General features: G+C 38.2%; 1 protein-coding gene across 1 annotated transcript in view; it reads left to right on the top strand.

The window, feature by feature from the left end:
* Positions 1–23,276, top strand: part of BCAS1 (breast carcinoma amplified sequence 1) — a 52,741-nt gene extending 29,465 nt beyond the window's left edge. The window contains exons 10-13 of the mRNA XM_026055154.1: positions 5,840–6,007; positions 13,365–13,430; positions 17,212–17,478; positions 23,066–23,276. Of these exons, the coding sequence (XP_025910939.1) occupies positions 5,840–6,007; positions 13,365–13,430; positions 17,212–17,478; positions 23,066–23,140 (576 nt within the window). The 3' untranslated portion in view covers positions 23,141–23,276. The remainder of the gene's footprint in view (positions 1–5,839; positions 6,008–13,364; positions 13,431–17,211; positions 17,479–23,065) is intronic.
* The last annotated feature ends 261 nt before the right edge of the window (positions 23,277–23,537 follow it).

The raw sequence follows: 23,537 nt of genomic DNA, 5'->3' as shown, positions 1-23,537 counted from the left end.
AAATATGTAAAAGAAAAAAAAAAGAATTCTTATTCAACTCCTCAGATGAAAACCACTTCAACTGTATTTGTCCCATTTCCTGATCAGTCTGCCTAAGAATTTCATAAAAGTGTTACTCAAATATTTGTCATATTAGCATTTCTTTTACTAAATGCTAAAGAATAATAACAGAAAATTACATTTAGCAATGTAATGCATTTGTGTTGGAAACCCGGTTCCAAGACCTTGTACATATCTGATCAGGACAGAGAAACATGACACATCATCTATATCTGATCAAAGCATGCAAATAAACGCCAGAGGGAAGTTATTCAGGGAGTATCATTTACACTCCTCTGTGACTCATCTTTAAAAGTGGATATATTTGAAAAAAATAGAATTTTAAGCTGTTGCAATTCTATTGCCATAAACACAGCAAAATCACACGTTTTACTAAGGAAGAAAAATTTATGCCCTGATAATGCACACAGCAACCTGGCTAGCTGTTAAGAAAAGCAGAATAACACCTTTTATTGGTGAGCCTGCAACCATACTCTGCCATAGGAAAGAAAAGATAAGTATTTGGGTGGAGTGTGTGAGATAAATGTTAAAATTGTCCAGGACTCATCTAGTTCCTGAAGTAGTTCATCTGCTTCCATCCTGAGATATACCACTTCAAAGGCAGGAGAGAATGGCATTCTGTCCATTTTTTGCTGGGTAAATGGCTGAAGAAACCTCAAAGAGAATTCAGCCTGGTGCAGGGAGTAAGCAGTGGGCTTTTGAGGGCCAGTTCACAAACTGTCTGATTTTAATCACGATTGCTGGTATACCTGCCATCCTTGCAGCCGGGAGGGGCCTTAGCCTCTTCAACCCACTGATCAAGACCGATAGGACTTGCGAGTCAGAACCATRTTCCAGTTCAGTTTACAGATCCAGTGCTTTTTTAACATAAGCTGACAGCATTGACCAATACTTACTGGGTACTAGTCTCTGAACTGTGATAGCTCAAGGTCTGCTGAGTGGCATCTTCTGCCAGCAGCTGCAGGTGGCAGGATGCCCAGAGCAGACGGCTCTGCATACCAACAGGGAGGTCCCAGAGAGCACTGCTGGGTGAAGGAAGGAGGTGAGCTGCCTGACTGCAGCAACCTGTCTTCAGCAGCAACCATGTGACACCAGGAGAGCACAAAGATGGGTGAAAGTCTCTCTAACCCTCCCCGCTTCCTGCCTGTGAGTTTATGAGAAGTAGGAACAGATCTCAAGCATAACTGTTCTTTTAAGTGGAAATTTTTTGAGTAAAAGGTCATTTCATTAAGATAAAAGAAAAGCTGCTTCATAAAGAAGATATGACCCACGAAAAATAGAACTGCATTTTGAGTCAGATGAACTAGAGTGGAGAGTGCCAAACTCAGACTACAGCACAAGACCAAAGCAGGGTACAGTGTTTACCTCAATGCTGAGGAAAGATGCAGCAAGCAAAAGGAAAAGTCATACCAAAGTTCTCCWGGTCACAAAATAAGTTACATTCTCATAAGGCAACGATTTGTATGGTCAGAAACTTAGACAAGCAAGTGACGTAGCAGCAGTTTCTGAAAACAACAGGAGGGCTTGTAGGAACCAGCATGAGGACTCGGAGCGGACAGTAACTTTGCACTGTAACTGTTTTAAGTAAGCTAACTACTAAAAGAAAATCAGGGATACTATCACTTAAGAGGTGGAAGAATGCTTCCCAAACACAGTGAAACAAAGAGCCTAGGAAAATACTCTTATAAAACAAAATGAGGGAAGATRTACTAAAATATTATTTTGAAAAAAGAAAAAATGATGGTAGTTCTGCAATAGGAATAACTGAGGATGGAGCTCATCTTACTTCAAACAAATGTTTCTTAAAATAGTATTCTAAGCTTGGCAAAGAGTGCATTCTTCCCCTTTTAAAAAAAAGAAAAAAGTTAAAATAAACAGCATTCTGTCTCTTTGGTGCATAATAGGAATAGCTTGCTGACTTAGGTAGAATTTATTACAATTTGTGTCTAAGTAAAATGGAGGCAGAATTTGGACACGTGCAATTTATAGGTATTAGGGATATAACTTAAGAAATGAAAACATGTATGTTGAACATGAATTTGATAGAGCTGGGCTGTTTGTAAATTAATATTATAAACAAATTGTAGTTTCTGCCTCATAGAACTAATCATGAAACTTAATACAAATTCTATTTTTGTCCCAGGTGATGTAGAGAGGAAACAGCCTGTTTCTCCAGAGAAGAGTTTAGGATAGTGCAACAACATTCAAAGTTTACTGACCAACTATCGTTGTCAGACTTTTCCTATTAAACTTCCAATTCCTCCCAAAGTCATCTTTTAATATCTCTGGAATGCATAAAAGGAAATCTTTCTCCTAGATTCCTAGGGGAGGAACGAAAATAAAAACCTCTGTTCTTTAAAAGTCAGAAACCGCTCTTATTTGGAAGGGAGGTTCCCCACTTTTGAAAGAATAGGCACAGCTATTCTCTGCATCTCTGAAGCGTGCTATGTACCACCTTTGTGCGTCATCAGTCTCCAACAATCTGCCATGTCGATAAGTCTTATTTGATGGGATTTCATGGTGTCTTAGAGTTTCATTTTGTCCCAGCATGTCTGAATAGCCTGTTCTGATTACATGAAAGTTGTGGAACYTCCAGATTTGGAGATATTCAAAACTCAACTTGAAAGTTCCTGAGCAATCTGATGTAATTGCTTTGAGCAGGAGGCTGGATGAGACCTCCAGAGATATCTTTTATGAATTTTGTGATCTCAGAAAAAAATTTGCAGGGTCAGATGATTCAGTCTTAGAGAGATATATGTGTATATAATAATAATTCCTATAGGTAATTGAAAGAAAATTATCATAAAATGTCATTTTTAATACCAAGCCTAAGACCTTAAACAAGATAACACATAGCTTCTGCAACAACTTCCATATGTCTAATAGAGCACAAAATTAAAATGAGTGCATAGGTACACCGGACACTTACATTTAAAAAAAATTGGCAAAATTAAGTATTCTAAAATATGATTTAAACTTTCTATGGAAATATGATTTAAGCTTTCTATGGTATCCAGCAAGAAATATATAAAAAAGTCACTGATTATTCTAAACAAATTAGTCGCTTTGAGTAGGTAACTATCACTTTGCTCTCTTCTTTAGACAGTGCATTTTAGTATTTGGCATTTCTCCCCAGGACACATTTGTTATCACTAGTGRCACTAAAGCCATTGCATAGACATAGCTTGAGAGACAAAACTCATTTGGGTTGCAGCTGTAACAGCACAGTGGTAATATGATCCCAAACTGTAATCTTTGAATGATGAGCTCCCAGAAGCTAGGTTGCTGCTTTATCGAGCCACTGTTTCAACTCATGCAATGAATCACTTCCTTCAAGAAAATAGATGGTGAATTGATTATATGTATGTGTGAATGAGGCAGAAATATAGATTAAAATTATTATAGATTGATTATCTCAGAAATGTTCATAAATATAAATTAAATCTATAATCCCATGGGGAAGGGGGCTGTGCCGCAGTCATCTCAGGCAGCAGGGGGCAAGGAATATTTATTCCCTTGTTGTTTTTCTTTTCCCCAAAAATCCCTGTTTATTTCATCCACAAAAGAAAAGGAGTAAAGAACAAAATGGAATCTCTGAGGCTGCTGTAGAAGTCCACAGTGAGTCCCCATCTTATATGTGGTGTGCAGTCCTGGTCCCCCCAACTCAGAAAGAATATAGTAGAACTAAAAGGTATAATAATGAGAGAAAAAATGCATTAAGGTATTGAATGGCTTCTGTATGAAGAACAAGTATATAAATTAAGGTTTTCCGGCCCAGAAGAGAGTTGTTCGAAGGGAAGATGACAGGAATATAGAGTGACTACTGTCCCATAAAAAGGTGAACAGAAGAAATCAGTCATTGTTTCTCAAAATACAAGCAGTAGAAAGTATCAAATGAAATTATCTGATGACAAACAAAGTACTTTTCAAAAAAATGCATACTTTAGCTGTGAAATTAATTGCAACAGGATGCTGCTGGATGTCAGAAGTTGACATTAACTCAGAAAGTGTTTAGCTAAATTTCTGTAGGAAAAATCCATCAAGGACTATTAAACAAAAGATACTACATAGGAATCACTGAGTTGAAGATGACTGGAAAAGTATACGAGGGCAGTATTACTGCAAGCTTGCACTGTAGGAGGCATACATTTTTGGTCACTCTCAGAGTCAGGATATTGCACTACAGTGAATCTTTAGTCCTGCCCTGTAAATTCTTCTCATGTTCTTCATGTGGGTAAAATTAATTTTGTCAAAATAATCATGAATGCATCAAAAGTGAGTTCCTGTAAGTACATGTAAAGTTTGTGAAATATAAATATTGTGAGATGTATTTACAAGTTCTCTTCTACAGTAACCACAGTATATATTTAAGTCGTTACTGTGCTATACATTTAAGGAGCCTGTTTTTGAAATGCCAATACCTAACTGTTCTATTTGATTCACTATTGAAGGCTGAGAGTGTAACTTATCCTGCTTTTAGAATGTATTGCACCTTTCTGCACTAGGCTGCAAAATGACAAAGGGCTTGTTTCAGGTCAAATTACTTGGTTATTAGCATGATAATAGCTCCTTCTTTATAGAAGAAAGGAAGACACTTCTCTATATAGTTACAGTGGGATGGGAATTAATTAGGGATTCCTGAAGGCATGGAAGAAAGTGTTATATGCCAGGACATTTATAAAAGGCAAAAGAGTTAGCTAAGGAAATGTGTATTTAGCCTCCAGCTCAGCTGTGCCACTAAGCCTACTAGAGCAGATACGTGCCCCCTGTTCGTGTATTCTGCACTGCACAGTTTCTGTTGTTCACTTAAATACATTGAGCACTCCCAGGATAGCCTTGAAAAGGCTGTGGAATGGAGGTATGCAGGAGATTAATAAATAAATCTTAGGGGGATCCATATTTCAGAGGAATTTATAAGCTGCATGCCTCTGGTTGAAGTACTATTCTAATAGAAGGAACTTTTCAGTAATACACAAAAGCTCAGCAGGACCCAAAATCTTTATATAGAGACAAAGTTGTTGAGTTCTCAGTAGGTTTTCTTGAACTCAAATGGGGGTCAAGACTATGCAAGAAAGTCTCTGTGACCCATGAGATTAGGTGAGGTAATAGATGAGCTATTTAACTACCCTGTACCTCAAGAAGTCATTTATATCTTTGCAACTGGAAAAGGAAGCTAGGGCTGCTGATGTGACAGCCTCAGAACACTGTGGCTGTGATGTTTTGCTTCCATATTTCACTCTTTAAGAAGGGTGCTAAACAGAGTTTTAACAATTAATAACGTCTACAGTGTTGTATGTAGTTTCTCTTCTTAATTATTTAATACTATTCCTGCTCTTATGTGCAAACTCCTGGGCATGATCTTTCTCTCATTCTTACTGGTTTTACTTAAGTGTCATCTACTCCTGGCTCATAACAGTTTAAGTGTTGATAATTTCATTTAAATTTTGCTTTAAACTGTGACCAAAGAGAAATGATAGTGTTTGGGAAGTGGTGCCACAATTCAAGAAAGCCTATTTCTTTAATTTAAACAAGTATTTAAAAAACTACTGGTTTATACTTGTTATATATTTTCTTGAATTGTGATGAACTGATTCCTTAAGAACCTGTACAGATGTAGTGAAGTCCTGAGAGAATGCTGTCATACCAATTTCACTCCTTTGGTACCAACTCACTGCATTTCTGACACACTGTGATTGTAACTTCTTCAAAAAACAAAACCTCACTGATTAAGTCTGAATGTTTTTTCTGCATTCTTAATATTTGCCAAAAATAACACCAGAACCCATCGGATGAAGCAGAGATTGTAAGCAATGAAAAAGCAGACACGTCTTTAGAAGCAGTGGCTCCTGATAAAGATGAGAGTAAAAGCCCAGAAGCTTCAGAAGTGAAACCTAGAAGAGAAGAAATTAAAACCCCCAAAGCAAACCTGAGGAAATTTTTTAAACTGGTAAGCAGGGCATTGTGAATGTCAAGATTTTAGAGTGACATGCTCATTGCAAGTTTGGGGGTGGTAACTTCTGAAAATTTTTCAAAATAAATATGTCTATATGAGTACAGGTGTGAAGCTATGCTTCCAAATCACGGAGCCCATTTCCAGAAGGGTATGCATGTGTTTGATCTCACAATTCTGAAAATACTTGCTTCTCTCCTTCCACTGGCAGTTAGTGTTGCTGAAGAAACCAAGGCCTCCCTGCTCTTGCCCTGAGCCTGCTGTGTGCGAGGCRCTGCAAGTCCCCCACTGCTCATTTTGTGTTCTGTATCTCCCTCTCGTGGCTCTTCCAGGAACGTTCATGGGGCTCCCACAGCTCCCACCACCAGCCCATGAGTCTTTTAATTAACTCCAGGGGGCCCTGGCCCATTTTCTGCTGTCAAGGTGGTGTAGCGCAATTCACAGAGGTCTTGATCTATTTAGCRTTCTTGACTTCCACTCTGGAAACCTCATTCCTTTACTTTCACAAACCGCTTCCAGTAGGTGATGTGAGGCTTAGGGAGTCTGCTCCTAGAGGAAACCACCTACTATTAGCCGCTAGTACCAAACGTCCCTGTACGCTGTAAATCCTGTGCTTACTTCAGGGAGCCACATTTTGAGTAGTGAAGCCCTCTTTGGCAGCTTACGCTAAGTTAGCTGAACYGGTGCATGATACGATATAACTGCTGCTTTAAAGATGTTATCAGGTAGCTGACGAAAGACACAAAATAGAATCTAATGCTCCCCAAAAGAAAGCGGGGGGGGGGGGGGAGAAAAAGAAAACTATTCAAACATAGCGGTTGAGGTGATAATGTGGCTGGTATCTTGTTGTGGTTAAATGTATGAACTACTATCCTGGCGAATTTGTGTACAGAGTATTGTCTTGCTGTCTTTTGTAACTACTGTAACTTCCTCAAAAGAGCCTACAGAAGCGGCCAAGAAAGGAAATAATCCAAGCCTAGAACTAACACTTCTCTGTTTAAACTGTAACAGGCCTAAGGATTTATATAGCAATTTATCTTATTTTGGCAGGTTTGCAAAGGAGTATGAAAAAGATTYGTATTTTTAATCAGTGTCGTTTTAATTTTAGGCAGCTACGTGGTGWAGGAGTCAGAGTAGGTTACTCATTAAAATGTGAAGAACAATTTCCTCTAACACTATATAATAAATAGCCCAAGTTGCCTGTATACTCAGGGGTACGTGCATATACAGCTGAGAACAGTCACATTGTCAAGGGTTAAAAGCCATGAAGCAGACCCTGGAATGTACAGGTGATCCCCCAAATCCTGATTTTTTTTTTTCCCTACTTCCAGAAGACTACACTGTGGCTTTTACTCTTTTAGGTTTTTGGTAGCCTCAGCGCAATGCATGATGGGTGCATTTCCTTTTTTCCCCCTCCAAGTTACTTTACCACACAGCCATTCTGGTGTATTTGAGGATCTAAGCTAAAATTTTTTAGATCGGCCAAGAAATTGTGCACCCTACATGCATTTGATTACAAAGGACACTTAGCAAAATTAGTATATTTGGAATATCTCAACTTTATTCCTAAATCCATGCCTTTGCAAGGGGCCATGTGGCCATCCTGCATAGAAGTTTGTCACCAAAACATGTTAGAAATGCAGAAGGTGAATCAGGAGTAATATGTACCAAATAATAAATCTGAGGCGACCATGACTTCAAATCATGTCACCCTACAAAAAAAAAAAAAAAAAAGCACTGCGTATAAAATAAAGCTGTGCTCCACACCCATCTTAGTCATCACGGAAAAAAAAAGAGAACTGTGTAACAGAGTGGTAGCTGTAACACTCTTCTAATCAGAGCAGGGGTTTAGTTCAGATTTGGCCTAGAAAGAGAGAACTAGAATTCAGACAAACACCCACCCGCATGGGGAACAGAACTATATTACCTGTATAACTGGTCTTGCAGCTTTATGAATCCTTTTGTGTTGATTTACTCTACTTTTCACTATCAATTCCAAACAGATCCTAATTATTTTAATACATTTATAGTCCTTGAAGTATGTCCCAAGTAGTTTCCAGTGAATAACTCTTGGATTATTGGATACTTGCCATCCTGTTGCATAGAATCCTAGCTATGTAGCTGTCATACAGCTATGTGCTGTCTGAATGGTCACCTGTCTCAGTATTACTCTTTCTGATTCCTGAAGGCACACAGAAGGATTTTAAACCACTCCTAAACAATTAGCCTCTGTAAAGCTTTTGAACTAATTATTACACATGCTGAAAATGAATGAAATGTTTACAACTGCAAAGTGTTTGCTGGCTTCTCCAGTTACACCTTCATCTCCCTTCACAAAGTCTTGATTTCCTCTCAAAAGACTATGTAGAGAAAACAGGAAAAAGTTCTAGCACTGTGGGGACAACAGCTGGGATGAGTACTGTAGAAAGAAGTTTAACAGGGCTCTCTTGGCCCAGAATAGCTATATTGTCAGACTGTACTGGAAGGTATAATTTCCACTCAGAAATGGTCTGTCTCCACTGTACTTTTCTCTTGAGGTCTGGCAACCCTGCRGTAATAGCCATAAACTGGAGGCATTCCTGAGCCAGCTTTTAAATAACTAGCTCGCATCCTGGTAGCTGTGTAATTCTGGCACCATGGAGCTCAGAGCAGACTAATTTCCACTTTTTGTGGGCTGCCATTTGCAACCTCCCCAATCCTCATGCTAATATCATTAGTCCGCTTTTCATACTAACGCTAGTTAATCAAAAAACTAACTCAAACACATGAGACTTTACACTGCACTTCTGACTACAGCATGAACATAGATCTGGAGGAACACAGCAAGATGCCTGACACTTGACCGTTCCCTTTTATTTCCTGCATGTGTGTGAGGATCTCAGTCCTTAGCACCTATTACCTGAAGCATCAGGGATAAAATGATGACTTAACATGTTTGCATCTCTTCAACACGTCTAAAACTTTCACTTGCAAAACTGGACAAACCTCAATCAGTGCCTAAATGTACCTTCTGATATTCCATCTTACACGGGTGGATACTGTGGCAGGAGGCTTCTAGGGGTGTGGGAAATGCCTTGAAGAGATAGCAGAGCCTGTACAAAACGTGCCATCCATGTGATGCAGCTCACTGACTCATCTGGCACCTTCTCTCAGGAGCACTCCTCCTGGCTTGTTGCAGATGGAACAAGTGATGAATTTGTATAAGATAGGATCTTAACAAGCACAAGTGTTTAAGGTCTCTGAAACAACCGTGCTTGTCGATGAGGAAGTCCAGCAAATTCTGTCCCAATAAAACTCAAGCTCCTGTTTGGTGACATATTTTGTTGTTCAGTCTCCAATCCAGCGATAGATTGACTATTGCTCTGGTTGCTAAGAGAGACTGACTTAATTTTAAATTAATATGATTATCTACTGTGTTTCTCTTCTGCCTGCAGAAGATGATCTCAAGGTTTCTTATTTTATAAATTCTTGCAAAGACAGGAGACATTTGCACCTTACTTCCTTTGATATTAACTAGCTCCTTAAGTCAGGAAACTGTGTCCCTTCATACCTTCACATAACTGAATAAGCAGATATACAAGGGAAAGAAAAGGCAAGCAAGTTAGAAAACTGTTGGAGGAAATAATACTTTTTATACAGTGCATAGCACAATGATACTCTGTGCTACACAGTTTTAGTATGATTTAAAAAAAACAGAGAATAAAGATTGTCATTTTTGTTCATACTGAGAAAATCCACAGTTCTATTACACAGGTTAACGACTGAGATGCCTAAGAAAAGGCAGCTTATCTTCTTAAGAGTCAAGACTGGGATTCAGAAAATTAAGTTTAATTCTACTTCACAGTCTATTGCCCAAAAAGGCAAGCCAGTTATTCTCTATGTGCCTTGATATGGTTTGGGGATCAGGGGTATATTTAAGTTCTCATCAGTTTAAAAAAAAAAAAAAGAAAAAGGCAATTTGATGAAGATTTGTATGCTTAATTTTTGGTTATCAAACAAGATAGAAAGTCCCTGATTATTACATAACCCATAGAGTCCTCTCCTCCAGACAGGAACTGAAAGAAGCTATTACTGCCTGTGTGCCTAGTGGGAAATGCCCAGCATTACATGCGTTTTCATCAGTGCTCCACAGGATAGTTAGCAAAGTTGGAATTGTTACATGTTCTCAGTGAAGCTAAGGAGAAATGAGGTTTGTTCATGGTGGATGTAAATGAAAACTACAAAGTCTGAGTAGGACAATCTACCTTAAGTAGACTTAGAGAACGTCAGAAATACTTTTCCTCCTACAAAACATCCCTTCTGTAATACTCCAGCACTGGTCTTCTTCCTAACCTTGATTATTCTCCAGAATAGAAAGCATAGGCAGAAAACTACCTGCTGTTCAGCTTCTGAGTAGAATGTCTTGATCTGTTTAGGGATCTCTACACTCAAAGGAATCTTTAAATCATCAGATCACCATGGAGAAAGAAACATCAGGGCTTAGGGAAAGAAAAGTGACATTCTGCTCAGACAGTACCAGCACAGGCCCATAGCAATTAGACATTTAGATCCACAGCACTATAATTAATGGTGTTGATGTAAGGATAACCATTGCTAAAACTAGGAATATTTTACTCTGGATGAGGCAACGTGCATGTCCCAGGCTGCCTGCTGACTTGCTCAGTACAGATGTCCATTCTTAATTGGTATGAATTGTTTGCAATTGCAAGGGTCACAAATGTCATCACGGAGGCTGAAATGGGAGAGGGTTCGTATACTACAAAAGTTATTGGGAAATTATGGTAAGATATAAAGTATTAGTTTAAAGCCCTGTGTTTCAATGACAGATGAAGAAATATCACTGCTATTTTATCTAACCAGGCCACACCTTGTACATGAATATGAAATCCTGTGCTGCCACTTGAAAATGTCACTCATTCCTCATTAATCAAAATCAAATAGCTATCTTATATTCAGGGTGGGATACAACTGACCTGATGCAGATGTCTTAATAGAAACAGYTACACCTGAGCTAGTGACACAAGGCTCCCTTTAAGGACAGTGAGTAAGCACTTCTAAGGATAAAAAAAGTAAATACCTAGAATTGGTCAGATGATCTGAACCTGGAAAGTTCCTATTTTTCTCCACAGAATATAAACAGAGATGTGAAACTGGATAAGACAGATCCCTCCAAAATCTCTATTTTGAGATATTTTGTGGACACATTAAAAGCATAAAATGGCATTCTTTAAATTCAATGAGCAGAAATGTTAAGCTTAAACTGAGGTTCATACCTTTGTCTTCAACCACGAAATTGATTGACAGCACAGATGGTCTGAAATAGCACTGATCTCTGCAAATAAAATGTCCAATTTCTGGATTAATGAAAATACTCCYAAACTGAGTAAATCATTCTGGAATAACAACAAAGGCTATTTCCAAATTAAGTGCCTGCAGTTGTAGGACTTATTCTGCAACAGTTATGCTGGCCTCCTGCCTCACATAAACAAACTTTTACATAATGATTAGCTTTCTGATTCAAGAATAATTATTTTATGTTGTCCCACCTTAACTTCCATTCATTATTCACAAAAATGTAGCAAGTCTATTGCCTGACCCCACCCTTCTCCATTTAAAGATGTGCTGATCCACCCCTATTGCCACAGAAAACACTTCCAGGAACTCAGCAGCAGCAATCCTAAAYGATCAAAGCCAAAAATAAGAAGTTAGCAGTGCTTCCGAACGCAATCCTTACAATCAGCAGGTAAAGCTTCACTGAAAGCAATAGGGAACTTTGTCTAGGTAAGGTCCACAAGGCCTTTACTCTTCTGTGTTCTTCCGGTGAAAACTCAGAGCAATTATTAAAGGTTGGCTAAAGCTGTTCTTTTTTTTAAAAAATAAAAGGTAGCAAAGTGGTTGCTCTTAGAGCGCAAACTTTCTTAACATCATTACATTTCTCTGAAGGCATTTAAAGAGTCACTGAAATAGAAACGCAGACTAGATCTTATCGCAATACATCTTCATACACTCTGGAATGTGTTACTAGCCTGTAATGTTAAGACAGACCACACTGTGCTTCCTCTCCTCCATTTCTACAGCCTCTCACACAGATAAAAACTGTCATGAGCATAAGCATGCAAGAGACCGAGCAAAGGCATGTTCCAGAAGGAGAGTATTTTTTCTCACAATTTGTGACAAGCAATGAATTGTCATAGAGTCAGTTAGTTTTTTATCATGCTGCTGCTACATATTAATTTTGCATGGTTTTATAGGAAAATCAGATGCTGAAACAGATCCTTGCAGTAACATTATACATAGGATCAAGCTGATAATGTTGTGCTGCAAATAACAAATCTACAAGCTGCAGAAAACCACAAATCCGCCTGATCTGTCTTTAGAGMAAAAGTCATATCCTTTCATTGTTTTCATTGAACTTATGCAATGCAAAATGACATTTAAATTCAGGCACTTTGAAATTCTGGAGTTTATTTTATGCTTTACTACTCTGTGGCTTAAATGATACTCAGGAGAATACCATGTTGAATCCTCTAACACGCTTCTAAACTAAACATGCACATACTATCCCTTTTGTTTCTTTTATATTACTAACAAAATCCAATCTCATTATCACAGATCTTGTAATATTCGCTCATTGAGCCAGTTTTGTCAAACAGGTTTTTGTTATTTTTAAGATACATACAGGGGATCATATGTTAAAAACATATTTTAGAGTCAAGATTTGCTTTGAATGACCTGCCTGTGCTATAGCCTTGGGATCTGCTTTGACTGGCTGGGAAAAGTGGGCACCAAGAAGAGCTGTTACCCTGATGCACATATTCATTTGAGAGAGAAGGCATAAACTGGAAAGTGAAAATTGGGAAAAATGGATGCCAATGACAAAATGTAAAAATATATCCATGAAACTGAGTAGGTTTTAATTATTTCCTATATGCACTTAACATGATGGTTAAATAAAAAGGAAGTCCCACTAGATCTTATAAGATAGTGTTGTCTCTGAAATGCAAGGAAAAGCTCTTTTCTCTAAAAGAAAGGGTTGATAGCACTATCTTGTTTATCAGATGTTATGATCTCTGGTCCACTGAGAGCCTATTCATATTTCTCAAGCCTAAATGGGAAAATTGCCTTCAAAAAGACAATCATGTCACATAGAAATGAACTGGCAAAAATCTACCTTAGAGATGTGGGTATTTCAAAAATGTCAGTAGATACTCTGAAATGTCTGGTTTTGTTTTAGTGTTGTAAAGAACATCCTTAAATCGAACCTTGCTTTRTTTGATTCATGTGTGTTTTCATATTGAATTTATATTTAAACCAAGAACCTAGTTAGAAGTCCTATAATCCTTTGTTATTTTAGTCAGTCAAGGGTGATGGAGGGACAACCAAATCAGAAGAGGTAAATGGTCCAAACCCCAATCACCAAGTAAGTGCCTGGATTTTTTTCATCTTTTGGTGATGGGTTGCTGTCACCTACTTCCATACAACTCCTAGCTTTGGAAACATAACAGTCACTTCCAGAAAAGTGATTCATGCTAAGTTTCATGTATTTATCTATTTCTCTATTTGTTTGTTTGTTTTATCTCTTCATCCTATTAATCATGATTTTAGAGAGTCACTGTCAGATTAAAACTCATGCTTTTTTTCCAAATGTTTTCCTTTTGTTAAAATATAATTAAAGTGTTTTTACGTTCAGTTTTGTTTCTATCTCTCTTCCTGTTATTTTACTTTCTGCATAATCCTTGGCTTAGGCAGTGAACTAACTACATACATCTAGAATAATTTTTATTTTGTAGATTTATTTTTGTCTGCTAAGGACAGAATTATTTAGATGGAAACAGTATGGAAGAAAAGTGAAAGTGAAATGAAAACTTTTCACTGAAATTTAAGAAAAAACAAAATAATTCCTTTTCTTTGCTCTGTGRTTCTTTTATTCTTTGTTCATAGAATCTGAAGCAAAACTTTGGATGCAACCTTTATGTTACATTCTTTACAGCTTTAAAAATACTTCAGAAAATCACATTTTCATTGGAAATGCAAATACTGTTATCTTTTCTGAGTGAAACCCTCATCTGCTACAAGTCAAGTTATTCAGCATGATTAACACTAGCAAAAACAGATAAGAATTAGGTTCTGTGTATAGATATAGGGTTTTCTTTAACCCAAGAGCAAAACTGAAGTTGTATTGAAAACTGGCCTTTCAAACTTTCCTTTTGTTTTTAATAGCAAAATGATGTTCTCCCTTTTCCTGTTTTCATGATGTCCCACGATACTAAGGTTAATCTTTGCAAATTATTTCTCTAAAAGCATCCCAGAATATAGAAAGCCTTGTCCTGTGATCTTTATTCCTTATTTCATACAATAGTTTGGGATTTTTTTTAGACAATCTGATCAGGTGACTGAAAGTTATAGTCCTGCATCTATTTCTTATTAAGTAGTGACCAGTTTCTTTCCATTTTTTTTAACCAACTTGTAGTTCTCCTTCTTCTCTCACTTATACTGATATAAATTAGCAGAATTTTGCTATATAAAACAGCCTAGGAGAAGAATGTATCTTCTTTTGTGACTTTTTCCTTTTTTTTAAGAATTTGCATGAAACAATCTCTTTAAATTATCCTTTACTGTTTCTGGAATGCCATGATTCTTGTTCACTTTTCATTACTGCCATTCGGCATGCTACAGAAATGCATTAGAACATTGATCCAAAGTCCACTGAAATTTATGAGGTCTTTCTTTTGCGTTTAGAAAGGAGCCTTGGATTAAGGCCTCCTGTAACATGACAGGGAAAAATACTATCCCGTTAATCTTTTATTATTTTTTTTCAGTGGCACTGTTAATGCCAAGAGAGTTAAAGCAATCTGTCAGGTGCAGATCAACCTTTAGAATAAGAAACATTAACATGTTTCATTATTCATAGCTTTCACTTTGTATTTCCTGAGCTGCTCCCATCAATATAAAATATGCCAATTTCCTGCCTTTCAAGGTTAATATGAAACACCTCAAAGAGATTATCTGATTTTTTTTTTTTTTACTTTGCCTGGAAAATGTATTATGAATATTTTTGAAGTGTTTTGTTTGACTAACATCAAAGGCCCAAACCTGCTCATAGAAATAGTCCTGTTGCATCCAGTTTGAATTTGACTGCAGTACCATAACTATCGGGCACCTATGCAATCAAAAACGTGTGGTAAGGAAGATTCTACTCTAATTTTTCACCCACAAAGTAAACCCACAGATTTCACAGAGTGTTAATACCAGATAGAAGTCATTCTGGCACCTTTGAAGGCAGACATATCCAGTCTCATAGGTGTATTTTGGGTGATGTGGTTATTTCTGAACTGAATGTACACATCTGCAACTGCACCAAAGAGAAACATTTCAAAAGCAAAGCAGGGCAAATGAGAGCTAGAAGGATTCTGTCAAGCTAACTGATGGGGCCAGCAACTGAGTGCTTCCCCTTCTCATTCTGAAATGAGTCAGAATGAAAAACAGACAATTAAATTGGGGTTTATGAAGCTCCATTCAYCCTTGTACTGGGAGAGATCCTGCATCACTTGGGCACGCAAAAGTGCATCCAAGCAGGTTTCTTTCCTCAGGTGAGGTGAACAAGATGCAGATAGCGTGCCATGTCTGTGTAGTTAGACCAAGCAGTCCTCTTGTATTTTGAGGTTATTGAATTTGCTTTAATAAACTACTGGCTCTCAGATTGCCTGCCTGTGGTGCATGGGGCTATTGATCATAGAACTGCACCTCCAGATTACATGCATTGTCTTCATGTCTCTGCTGCAGAACTAGAGCAAAGAGAAGGAAAAAAGACTAGCTTCATGACTGTATATTTTGCGTGTAAAAGCAGACAAATCCAGATATAAGCAAATATACACCCACATATAAATGTCTGCCCATAGGAAAGGGAAATAGTTATATACAAGCACATATTTTGTTGAGGACTTAATGCACTCAGTTTTGACTATTCAGCTTAAGTGGTTGCTGCACAAAAGGCTCTAATAACTTTAAAAAATAAGACTAGGTGGGGGAAAAAAGGAGAATCAAGTGAAAAAGGCCAGTGGCAATACTACTACCCCCTYTCTTTCTTGGTTCCCCAAAACAACCCCAGAGATTGGGCTGAGAGGGTTTTTTTAATATATCTGATAGGTTTATTTGCATACTATTTCTCTAGAGTTTCTGCTTTCAGATTTTTATCTGAAATCACGGTGTCTAAAAATGTCTTGTTTTTAATGAAAACTAAGCTAGTCATGYAAGCATATAACTCTAGACTTTTAGAAGAACACTAACTTTTCAAGAGTAATGATAATATCCCAAAAGTCAGGAAAATTGCACATCATTAAGCTCTGAGCTACTGCCTGAGTGCCAATGTCAGATTTCCAGCATTTAAACATGACACACAAATAAATAAGGTAATATGATTTTTGGCATAAGGAAAAAGAAAATCCTATTTGCAAGCAGATTTCCTAGCAAAAATGTATCTAGTCATTTGCTACTGCGGAAACAGTTTCACTGTCTTATCCTCTTTGACAGATCTGAATTTTGTCCTGTGAACTTCAATCATATCCCGTTCTTTTCCAAGTTTCAGAATCTTTGCCCTCACTATAAATAGGTGCTCTGTCATTGTGTTTATCTTTGGAATACTCACTATCTCTTCTTTTACACTTGTACATAGAATTTTCTATAACACTGGCTTTCCATAGCCAAATCATATGTTGTTAATTTTTGGTGGAGTGTTGCAATTTTATAGAAGGGACTTTCTTTATCCTTTACTTTGATGCCAGTTACTTCCTTTCTCTCTCAAACTTTACCCCTGCACTTTTCAGGTGCTTTCACAGCCTCGGATGCAGAAGTTGAGGGAGTCACAGCTGAAAGTGCATGCCTGTGACTCTGCATCTTTCCATGCATGTTCTCTGCCTCCTAAAGCAGCTTCAGCATAGACATATACAAAAATAAAGCAAGTCTATGCAGTAATGGCTTTATCTTGCAGTCCTTGCTCATAAGTAATCCTATCAAATCTCCCTGGGAGTACTTCCTAAAGTCAAGGCTGCAGGAGTCAGTCCCAAACTCTGTAAATGAAAACCTGTTGGATAGCAGGATTTCTCCCTGACAGGTGGCCTTTCATTTTTTAATGTATTTATGGATCTCCTGCCAAAATGTTTACATCTCCCGCTAAAAATAACCATTGTTTGAAACTGCTTTAGACATCAAACTCCACAGAGAGGCCAGTTGCCCCAGCTGAAAGTGAACCTGTGGGCCAAAAGAGCAAAGAGAGTTCAAAAGACAAGAAGTCGACAGTGGAGCTGAGCAAGCAGAAAGGCAACAAACAGGAAACCAGAGAGCAGCCAGACTCCAGAGAGCAGCAAACAACTGAGACCGATTCCGTCCAGAATGGAGGAGACACTTCAAAGGAACCCTCCTTCAAGAAGGCAGAGAAGAGGCAGTCCTTTGGAGGGTTTTTAAAGGGCCTCGTACGTTAATTTCATCCTATCTTTCTAAGTCATTATTCAGCTGATTTAAACACCAGGCCTGCAAGTTGCTTACCACGTGAGATTTGTGCTCTGGTGCACAGTGCTCCAAATGGCACTGAGGGTTAGAACACAGCAGTGCAACTTTACAAGCAGCTTGCAGGACYAAGGCCAAACAACAGCAAGTTTTTAGTCAAAGGCAAAAAAACCCATTGGGCCTCAGGGTACTGATTTATAGGCAAGTACAATTTACTATGGGACAGCTATAATTGTTCCCACACCCCTGTTTTAGAGGTTCATGCCCTGGCTACACGGATGACTCAACTCTTCCCGCAGCAGGTACTGAACCACCTAAAAATTATGGTGTGTATATTAAGGAAAAGTGAAGGATGTGCAGGTTTACCAGAGTACACCTACCTGCAACGATGGTGGTTCAGCTGCTGCTTCAAAGCAGCATGGGCATCCCTTGCAAGGAGGGATTTTCTCCAGGAGAAAATCAGAGCAGACCTCTTGGTGGATGGGAGCTGACAGAGCTGTCATTAGGTAAGCTCCTTGTATTATCAACCAGTAATAGACTAGTTAGTGCACAAAAAAATACAGGTGTATTTTTTATTCCTACCTTATTAAATCTCACTCTCAGCTTGCCATGGTCCCGTCACCAAAACCTGAAACGTAGATACAAAAGAATTCAGGATACTTAAAATTTGAGTTTCTACAAGGCTTAGTATTACTGATGCAGCTAGAGCTTCCTCAGAGCACTACAATACATGGGAACTCTTCTTCCCCCCCCCCCTTTTTTCTTCCTCCTCAACCACATTCAGAGGTCAATGAAGAAAAAAAACACAGGTGAGACCTGGGATTGCCTTACAAGCCTCAGTGCAAAAGGGCAGACTTCCATTGCTTTTTGTAAATCAATTGAAAGGAAGCAGTTTACTCCTTTTCCCTTGCAATCTGCCACAACAGCACTGAATCCATAGAGCTATGGGGTCATTTTTAGCATCTTTTAGAAAGCTCATTTGCAAACTGAGCTTCATCACAAATTCTAAGTGCTACGAAGAACCTAAACTGATTTGACTACATTACCTGAAACGCTTCGTAGTGAATTTGGTTCCTCTGAGACACATACAGCTTTTTACTTCCTTCCCTACTCTGCTTCTAAGGCTGTCATGAAAGAAAAAAAACAGTTAGGCAGCCCTCCAGACCTGGAAGAAGAAAAGTCAAGTAATACATATTGAAATGGTAACACTGATTTGAAAATTAGCCCTGTTAGAACACTTGGTTATAAAGTTAGGCAGCTATACAGACCAATATGACTCATTTTGAGGCAGATGTTTTTCCACATCATAAGAAGTGTTTAATTTACACACATTTCACAGAATTACTCTATATCCTACAGAGAGCTATTTGCATTACCAAAATAATTACATGTTAGCAGGGGGATTAAGAACAAAAGAACAAACTATTTCTGTGGGATTTATTAATAACAGTCCAGCCACTTACTTCTGCTTTTTGTGTTTCACCCCACTGTTCTGTGGTAAAATCCTGGTCCATTACGAATCAGTGGGATTTTTCTGTAGATTTCARTGGAACAAGGAAGTCATGGAGCTCATCTGTAGTAACCAACAACCTCCATTGACTTCCATTAATCTGTGGCACCCACTGAAATCAAGAGAAATCTTTTTGTTTAGCATAATGTGAAAAAGCCAGGCTGTTGCTTTATATTTATCTGTATGATATACTAGCTAACTGAAATTATCAAAACATGTCTGCTTGTGCATGTGTACTTTTCTTCCCTCACCCCCTGCTTCCAAATTTCTGTATGAAATTGCCCTTGTGTACAGCATTGGTGTGACTGCGTAACATATGAGTCACACTCACAACCACGGTGTGTAGCTGCAGTATTCTGCAATGTGTATTTGAAACTGTCCCTCCCCGCTCCCAGAAGTGAAATCAGGAGTTCTGTTACTTAAACCACTTAGAAAATGGTAATAGATCTCTTATGTCAACTGGAGGAAAGGGGGAAGAGACACATTTTTCTGGCACAGGTTATCTAGAAATGGGTAAATGTTAACTACCTCTATTATTTCTAGAGATAATTAAGATTTGTTTTCCTGGTCTGGAGATTTGCTGAAATTAAGTACTGAGAGCCTTTCTCTGTCAAAATTCTCACTGAAGCCAGTGTATGAGAAAGGGTTTCTCTGCTTGTTGACAGTTGCATTTTATTTTGTATAATGTCATTCACACAAACTGTATCCAAAAATCTTTTGTAGAGTTTAACAATAGATACAAATTTAGAATTATTCCAGAGAGATTAGGAAGTGTAAGCAAGCAAGGAAACATCCTTTCAAGTGCAAGTTCTTAAAAGACACAGAGATGCAGGAAAGGTATCTCTGATCCAAAGGGGAGGAGAAAGCTTTTGATCAAGAGAGGAAAGATTGTGCAGAGGTAAAAAGAAGACCATATTAAAAAAAAAGGGGGGGGGGGGCAGAGGAGGAAGAGATGTTCTGTGAGATAGTTTTGCATGTTCAAAGAGTATGCCAGACAATTTGACTGTGTAGTCCCTTATCTTCTGCTGTATTTATAGAGGCCAATAGGATCCCTACATCTTCCATCTCCCATTAATAGAAGATGGCACTTAAAAAAAAAGTTTTGATAACAATGTAGCTGATTTGGCCAGTTTACTGTGCTTTTGAACTGGGAAAAACAACCTGCTCCTAAAGTGATTAAGTATATATTCCCATTGCACTGGACATTCTGGCTCCTTTATACAAGGAGAATTAAATTTAAAACTAAAGAGATATGAAAAATATTTCACAGAGAATGACCACCTCTCTCTTTCACTGAGAAAATTACCCACACCTAAGAAACCTATTCTGCAATGGTTCCAAAAAATAATCTCCACATCTCCTGTGTGATCAAACTAAGTCTCAGGAAGGTGTAATCATTAATCTAAAAGCATTGCATCAGAAAGAAACTAATCCCAGAATTTCACTTCAAGGTAACAGCTCAGCTATCTGGTAACAATTTCTCGGACAAAATATTGAGCTCTATGCTGAGAAAACRGAAGCCATTTAACAGGAGATCCAGCAGGCCTTACTCGCTCACATAACCCATGCCCACTGAGCTCCCCCTAAATTCTGGTCAGCTACTTCAATAGCAGCTATTTTAACAATGTTCTCTCCTGAACTTGTTGATTCCCCCGGGAAAGCGCACAGTGTTAAAGGATGTCATAGTGCAGGAATGCAGTTGCCGAGAACACTTCAGTTCAGGCATCTGCTCCCAGTTGGGCTAACAAATGTTGAAACTATTGATACAAACGGAGCCACTTAGGCAAGCAAACAGTGTTATGGCCCAGTTTGCACAGTTTTGGCACAGACAGTAAGGTCCAATGACTGTTCCTAGAGCAAAAAAGATGAATTTGTAACCTAAATGATTAGAAAGATTTGTATTTACAAAAAGAAAAAAAAYAATAATAATAGAAATTAACGGCATTGTTTTCCGAGCTGAAATAACTCATACTGAAGTTGTCAGAAGCTGGGAGCACTTAGCATGTGGAAATTATCCTCCTGCCCTATTTCAGATCAGAGTATCAGGCATACTGACAAAAGCTTCTGATGCGCACAACCTGAAAAATAAACTACCCCAACTCCACGACACTCCTCTGTATGCACTGTGTTTTGCCCAAATTAAATATGTTCCAGCTTAACCATCACAAAGGGGGACAACTTCCACTGAGCTTACAAGGGTTATGCAAAGTAACTGAGAGCAATTTGTGAGCCTATGGTACGTGTGCTTCCGAACCTGAGAGCAGAGCTGGAATTTGTCCGTTAAAAGCACAGGAACAAAGTTCTATATTTCATTTAAGGCTTGGAAATTCCAGTTTAACAAGAATCATTGGTGAGTCTCCTTCAAAGCTTCCTGTTTTAATCAGAAAGCCACCCTGAAAATGGATGCAGCAGGGAGACTGTAACATAGGCAAACATTAACATATGACACTGTCCTGCAAATGTGCTAAATGAGTCAAAATGGGGATTATCTGAAAGGAACACCCACCCAGTTTGCATCATTTATAGGAAGTACAGCAAATGGTATTATCTTATTTCCTAGGTCAGTCTAGAAACGGTTTAATATCTTTATTAAAGATGCACAGGAACAGTTACAGCTGACAGACCCCAAGTTAATCTTGTAATGTAGGAAATCATTTAACAGATGTCTAGACTGTTAGGACTGCTGGACAAATTTGGAATGACTAGCTCATTTGGTATTGTTTGATAGACATTAGAACCTGTTACAATATATATTTTTAAGTGTCTTCTGTATGCTGTTGGATATAAGTAGCCAAAAAAATTACGCTGTTCTAGCATCTGTTCCAAATTCAACACTGATATAAGTAGAAGCAAATCCATTGCAGTCAGTGGAGCTGTAACTGCCCACACCAGCACGGGATTACAGTTAGCAAAAGGCAGAGGATTCTCTTAAGCCACTGTGATTGTTAGCTGCTCTTTTTTATACCGAGATTTTCAAAGGTGAAAAATTAAAAGGATACCAATGAGTTCAAGCCTAATCAATATAAAAAAACACTGCAGTTAGCTCCTTAAAAGGAATGAGGAAGTCAAGATCTTTCACTCTCCCGGTCCGATACAGAACAGTCCTATGGTGACCAGAAGTGATGAGTCAGGTTTCCCATGTGAAATACACTGTGTGAAAGGACAATTAGCGTATGATTCTTCACAGTTCTTACTGTAGGGAAAGCATTTAGCAGTCAGCTATAGCTTTGTCACTACATTTTTCTGCTAAGCATGCAATGATACAGGCATCTGGCTACAAACAGGATACAGTGTTAACTGTAACCTCTAAAAGAACGTTTGTGGATCCGTTTTGCTGTTCTGAAATGTTCAATGGCTTCAAGGCCAGTAAAATTGGATCAAGGCATTTTAAACTAAAGCCAAGTTTTTGTCAATTACTGGTCAAAAATTTGATTGGTATATCTAGACCAGTGCATTTCCTTCACCTAAGCCAGAGTAGTGTCTTGAACTGGTTCCAAAACCAAAATTACATTTGTAGTGTAAAAAAAAGCTGTATCACTCTAACATTGTCAAATACCTGTCATGCAAAAAGTATTTAATGTTCCTTTAACTTAGAGCAGATCAAGGCTGGCTATAATATAACTATTAATCATGCCTGAAGGACTCTTAACCCAGAGAGGACGGTTTCAGTGAACCATCTGGGCCAGGGATATTTTAGTGAGAATAATGCCAGAACTACAATACTGCAGGTATGCAGCAACATGTCTCCAATTTGGTTAGTCCAGTTTCTGAGYACAATTTCTTCCCGTGTTGACTGAGAAAATTATATTAAAATAAGCAACCAACACTTTTAGGGAAAATCACAAGCAGTAGCATTCTAGGATTGTCATGATGCAGATGGTGCTCATATACTTAAGCATATTTTTAAAAGGGCAAATTAAAAAAAAGCAGTGAGGTGATATGAGTGGAAAATGTCTGCTAGCAAAGCCCCAACACGTAATTCCAGACTTAACTGTTATGAAATGTTCAACACTATTTATAAATTTCTATATCTTATTCCACAGGGTCCCAAAAGGATGTCTGATGCTGAAGTGCAAACAGATCCCGTGTCTATCCTACCTGCTGGGAAATCCAAGTAATAAATACACTTGGCTGCTGAAGGACAGCAGCTCTCTATGAGCTCCCATGCAGTAAAGATGACTCATTATTTTCCTTTATATGGCTGTCATCAAATGCCCGAGGCTAAAGCAAACATTGGTGTATCATTTAAGGTATATCATTTACAGGATTTGTTGATTAGATGCTAGAAAGTAACTGTAAAGATTAAACCAAAACTCTGTCAAGAAGCAATGTGTAGTATTACATTTAAAGAAAGGTCATGTGGATGATTTTAAGTCTATGGAGGGTAGGGTATGTAAGGTAAGAAAGGGGTAGTGAATTAAATAAACGGCAGAAAAAGTGCATGTGACAAAGGAATGCAGTTTGTGCAGTAAGGCATGAGAAACAAATCCTCAACTAGCGAGCTTTAAAACAGCC

Source organism: Apteryx rowi, unplaced genomic scaffold (assembly GCF_003343035.1).
Source record: "Apteryx rowi isolate R43461 unplaced genomic scaffold, aptRow1 scaffold_0, whole genome shotgun sequence".
NCBI lineage: Eukaryota > Metazoa > Chordata > Aves > Apterygiformes > Apterygidae > Apteryx > Apteryx rowi.
This window is presented reverse-complemented; position numbering and strand designations above follow the sequence as displayed.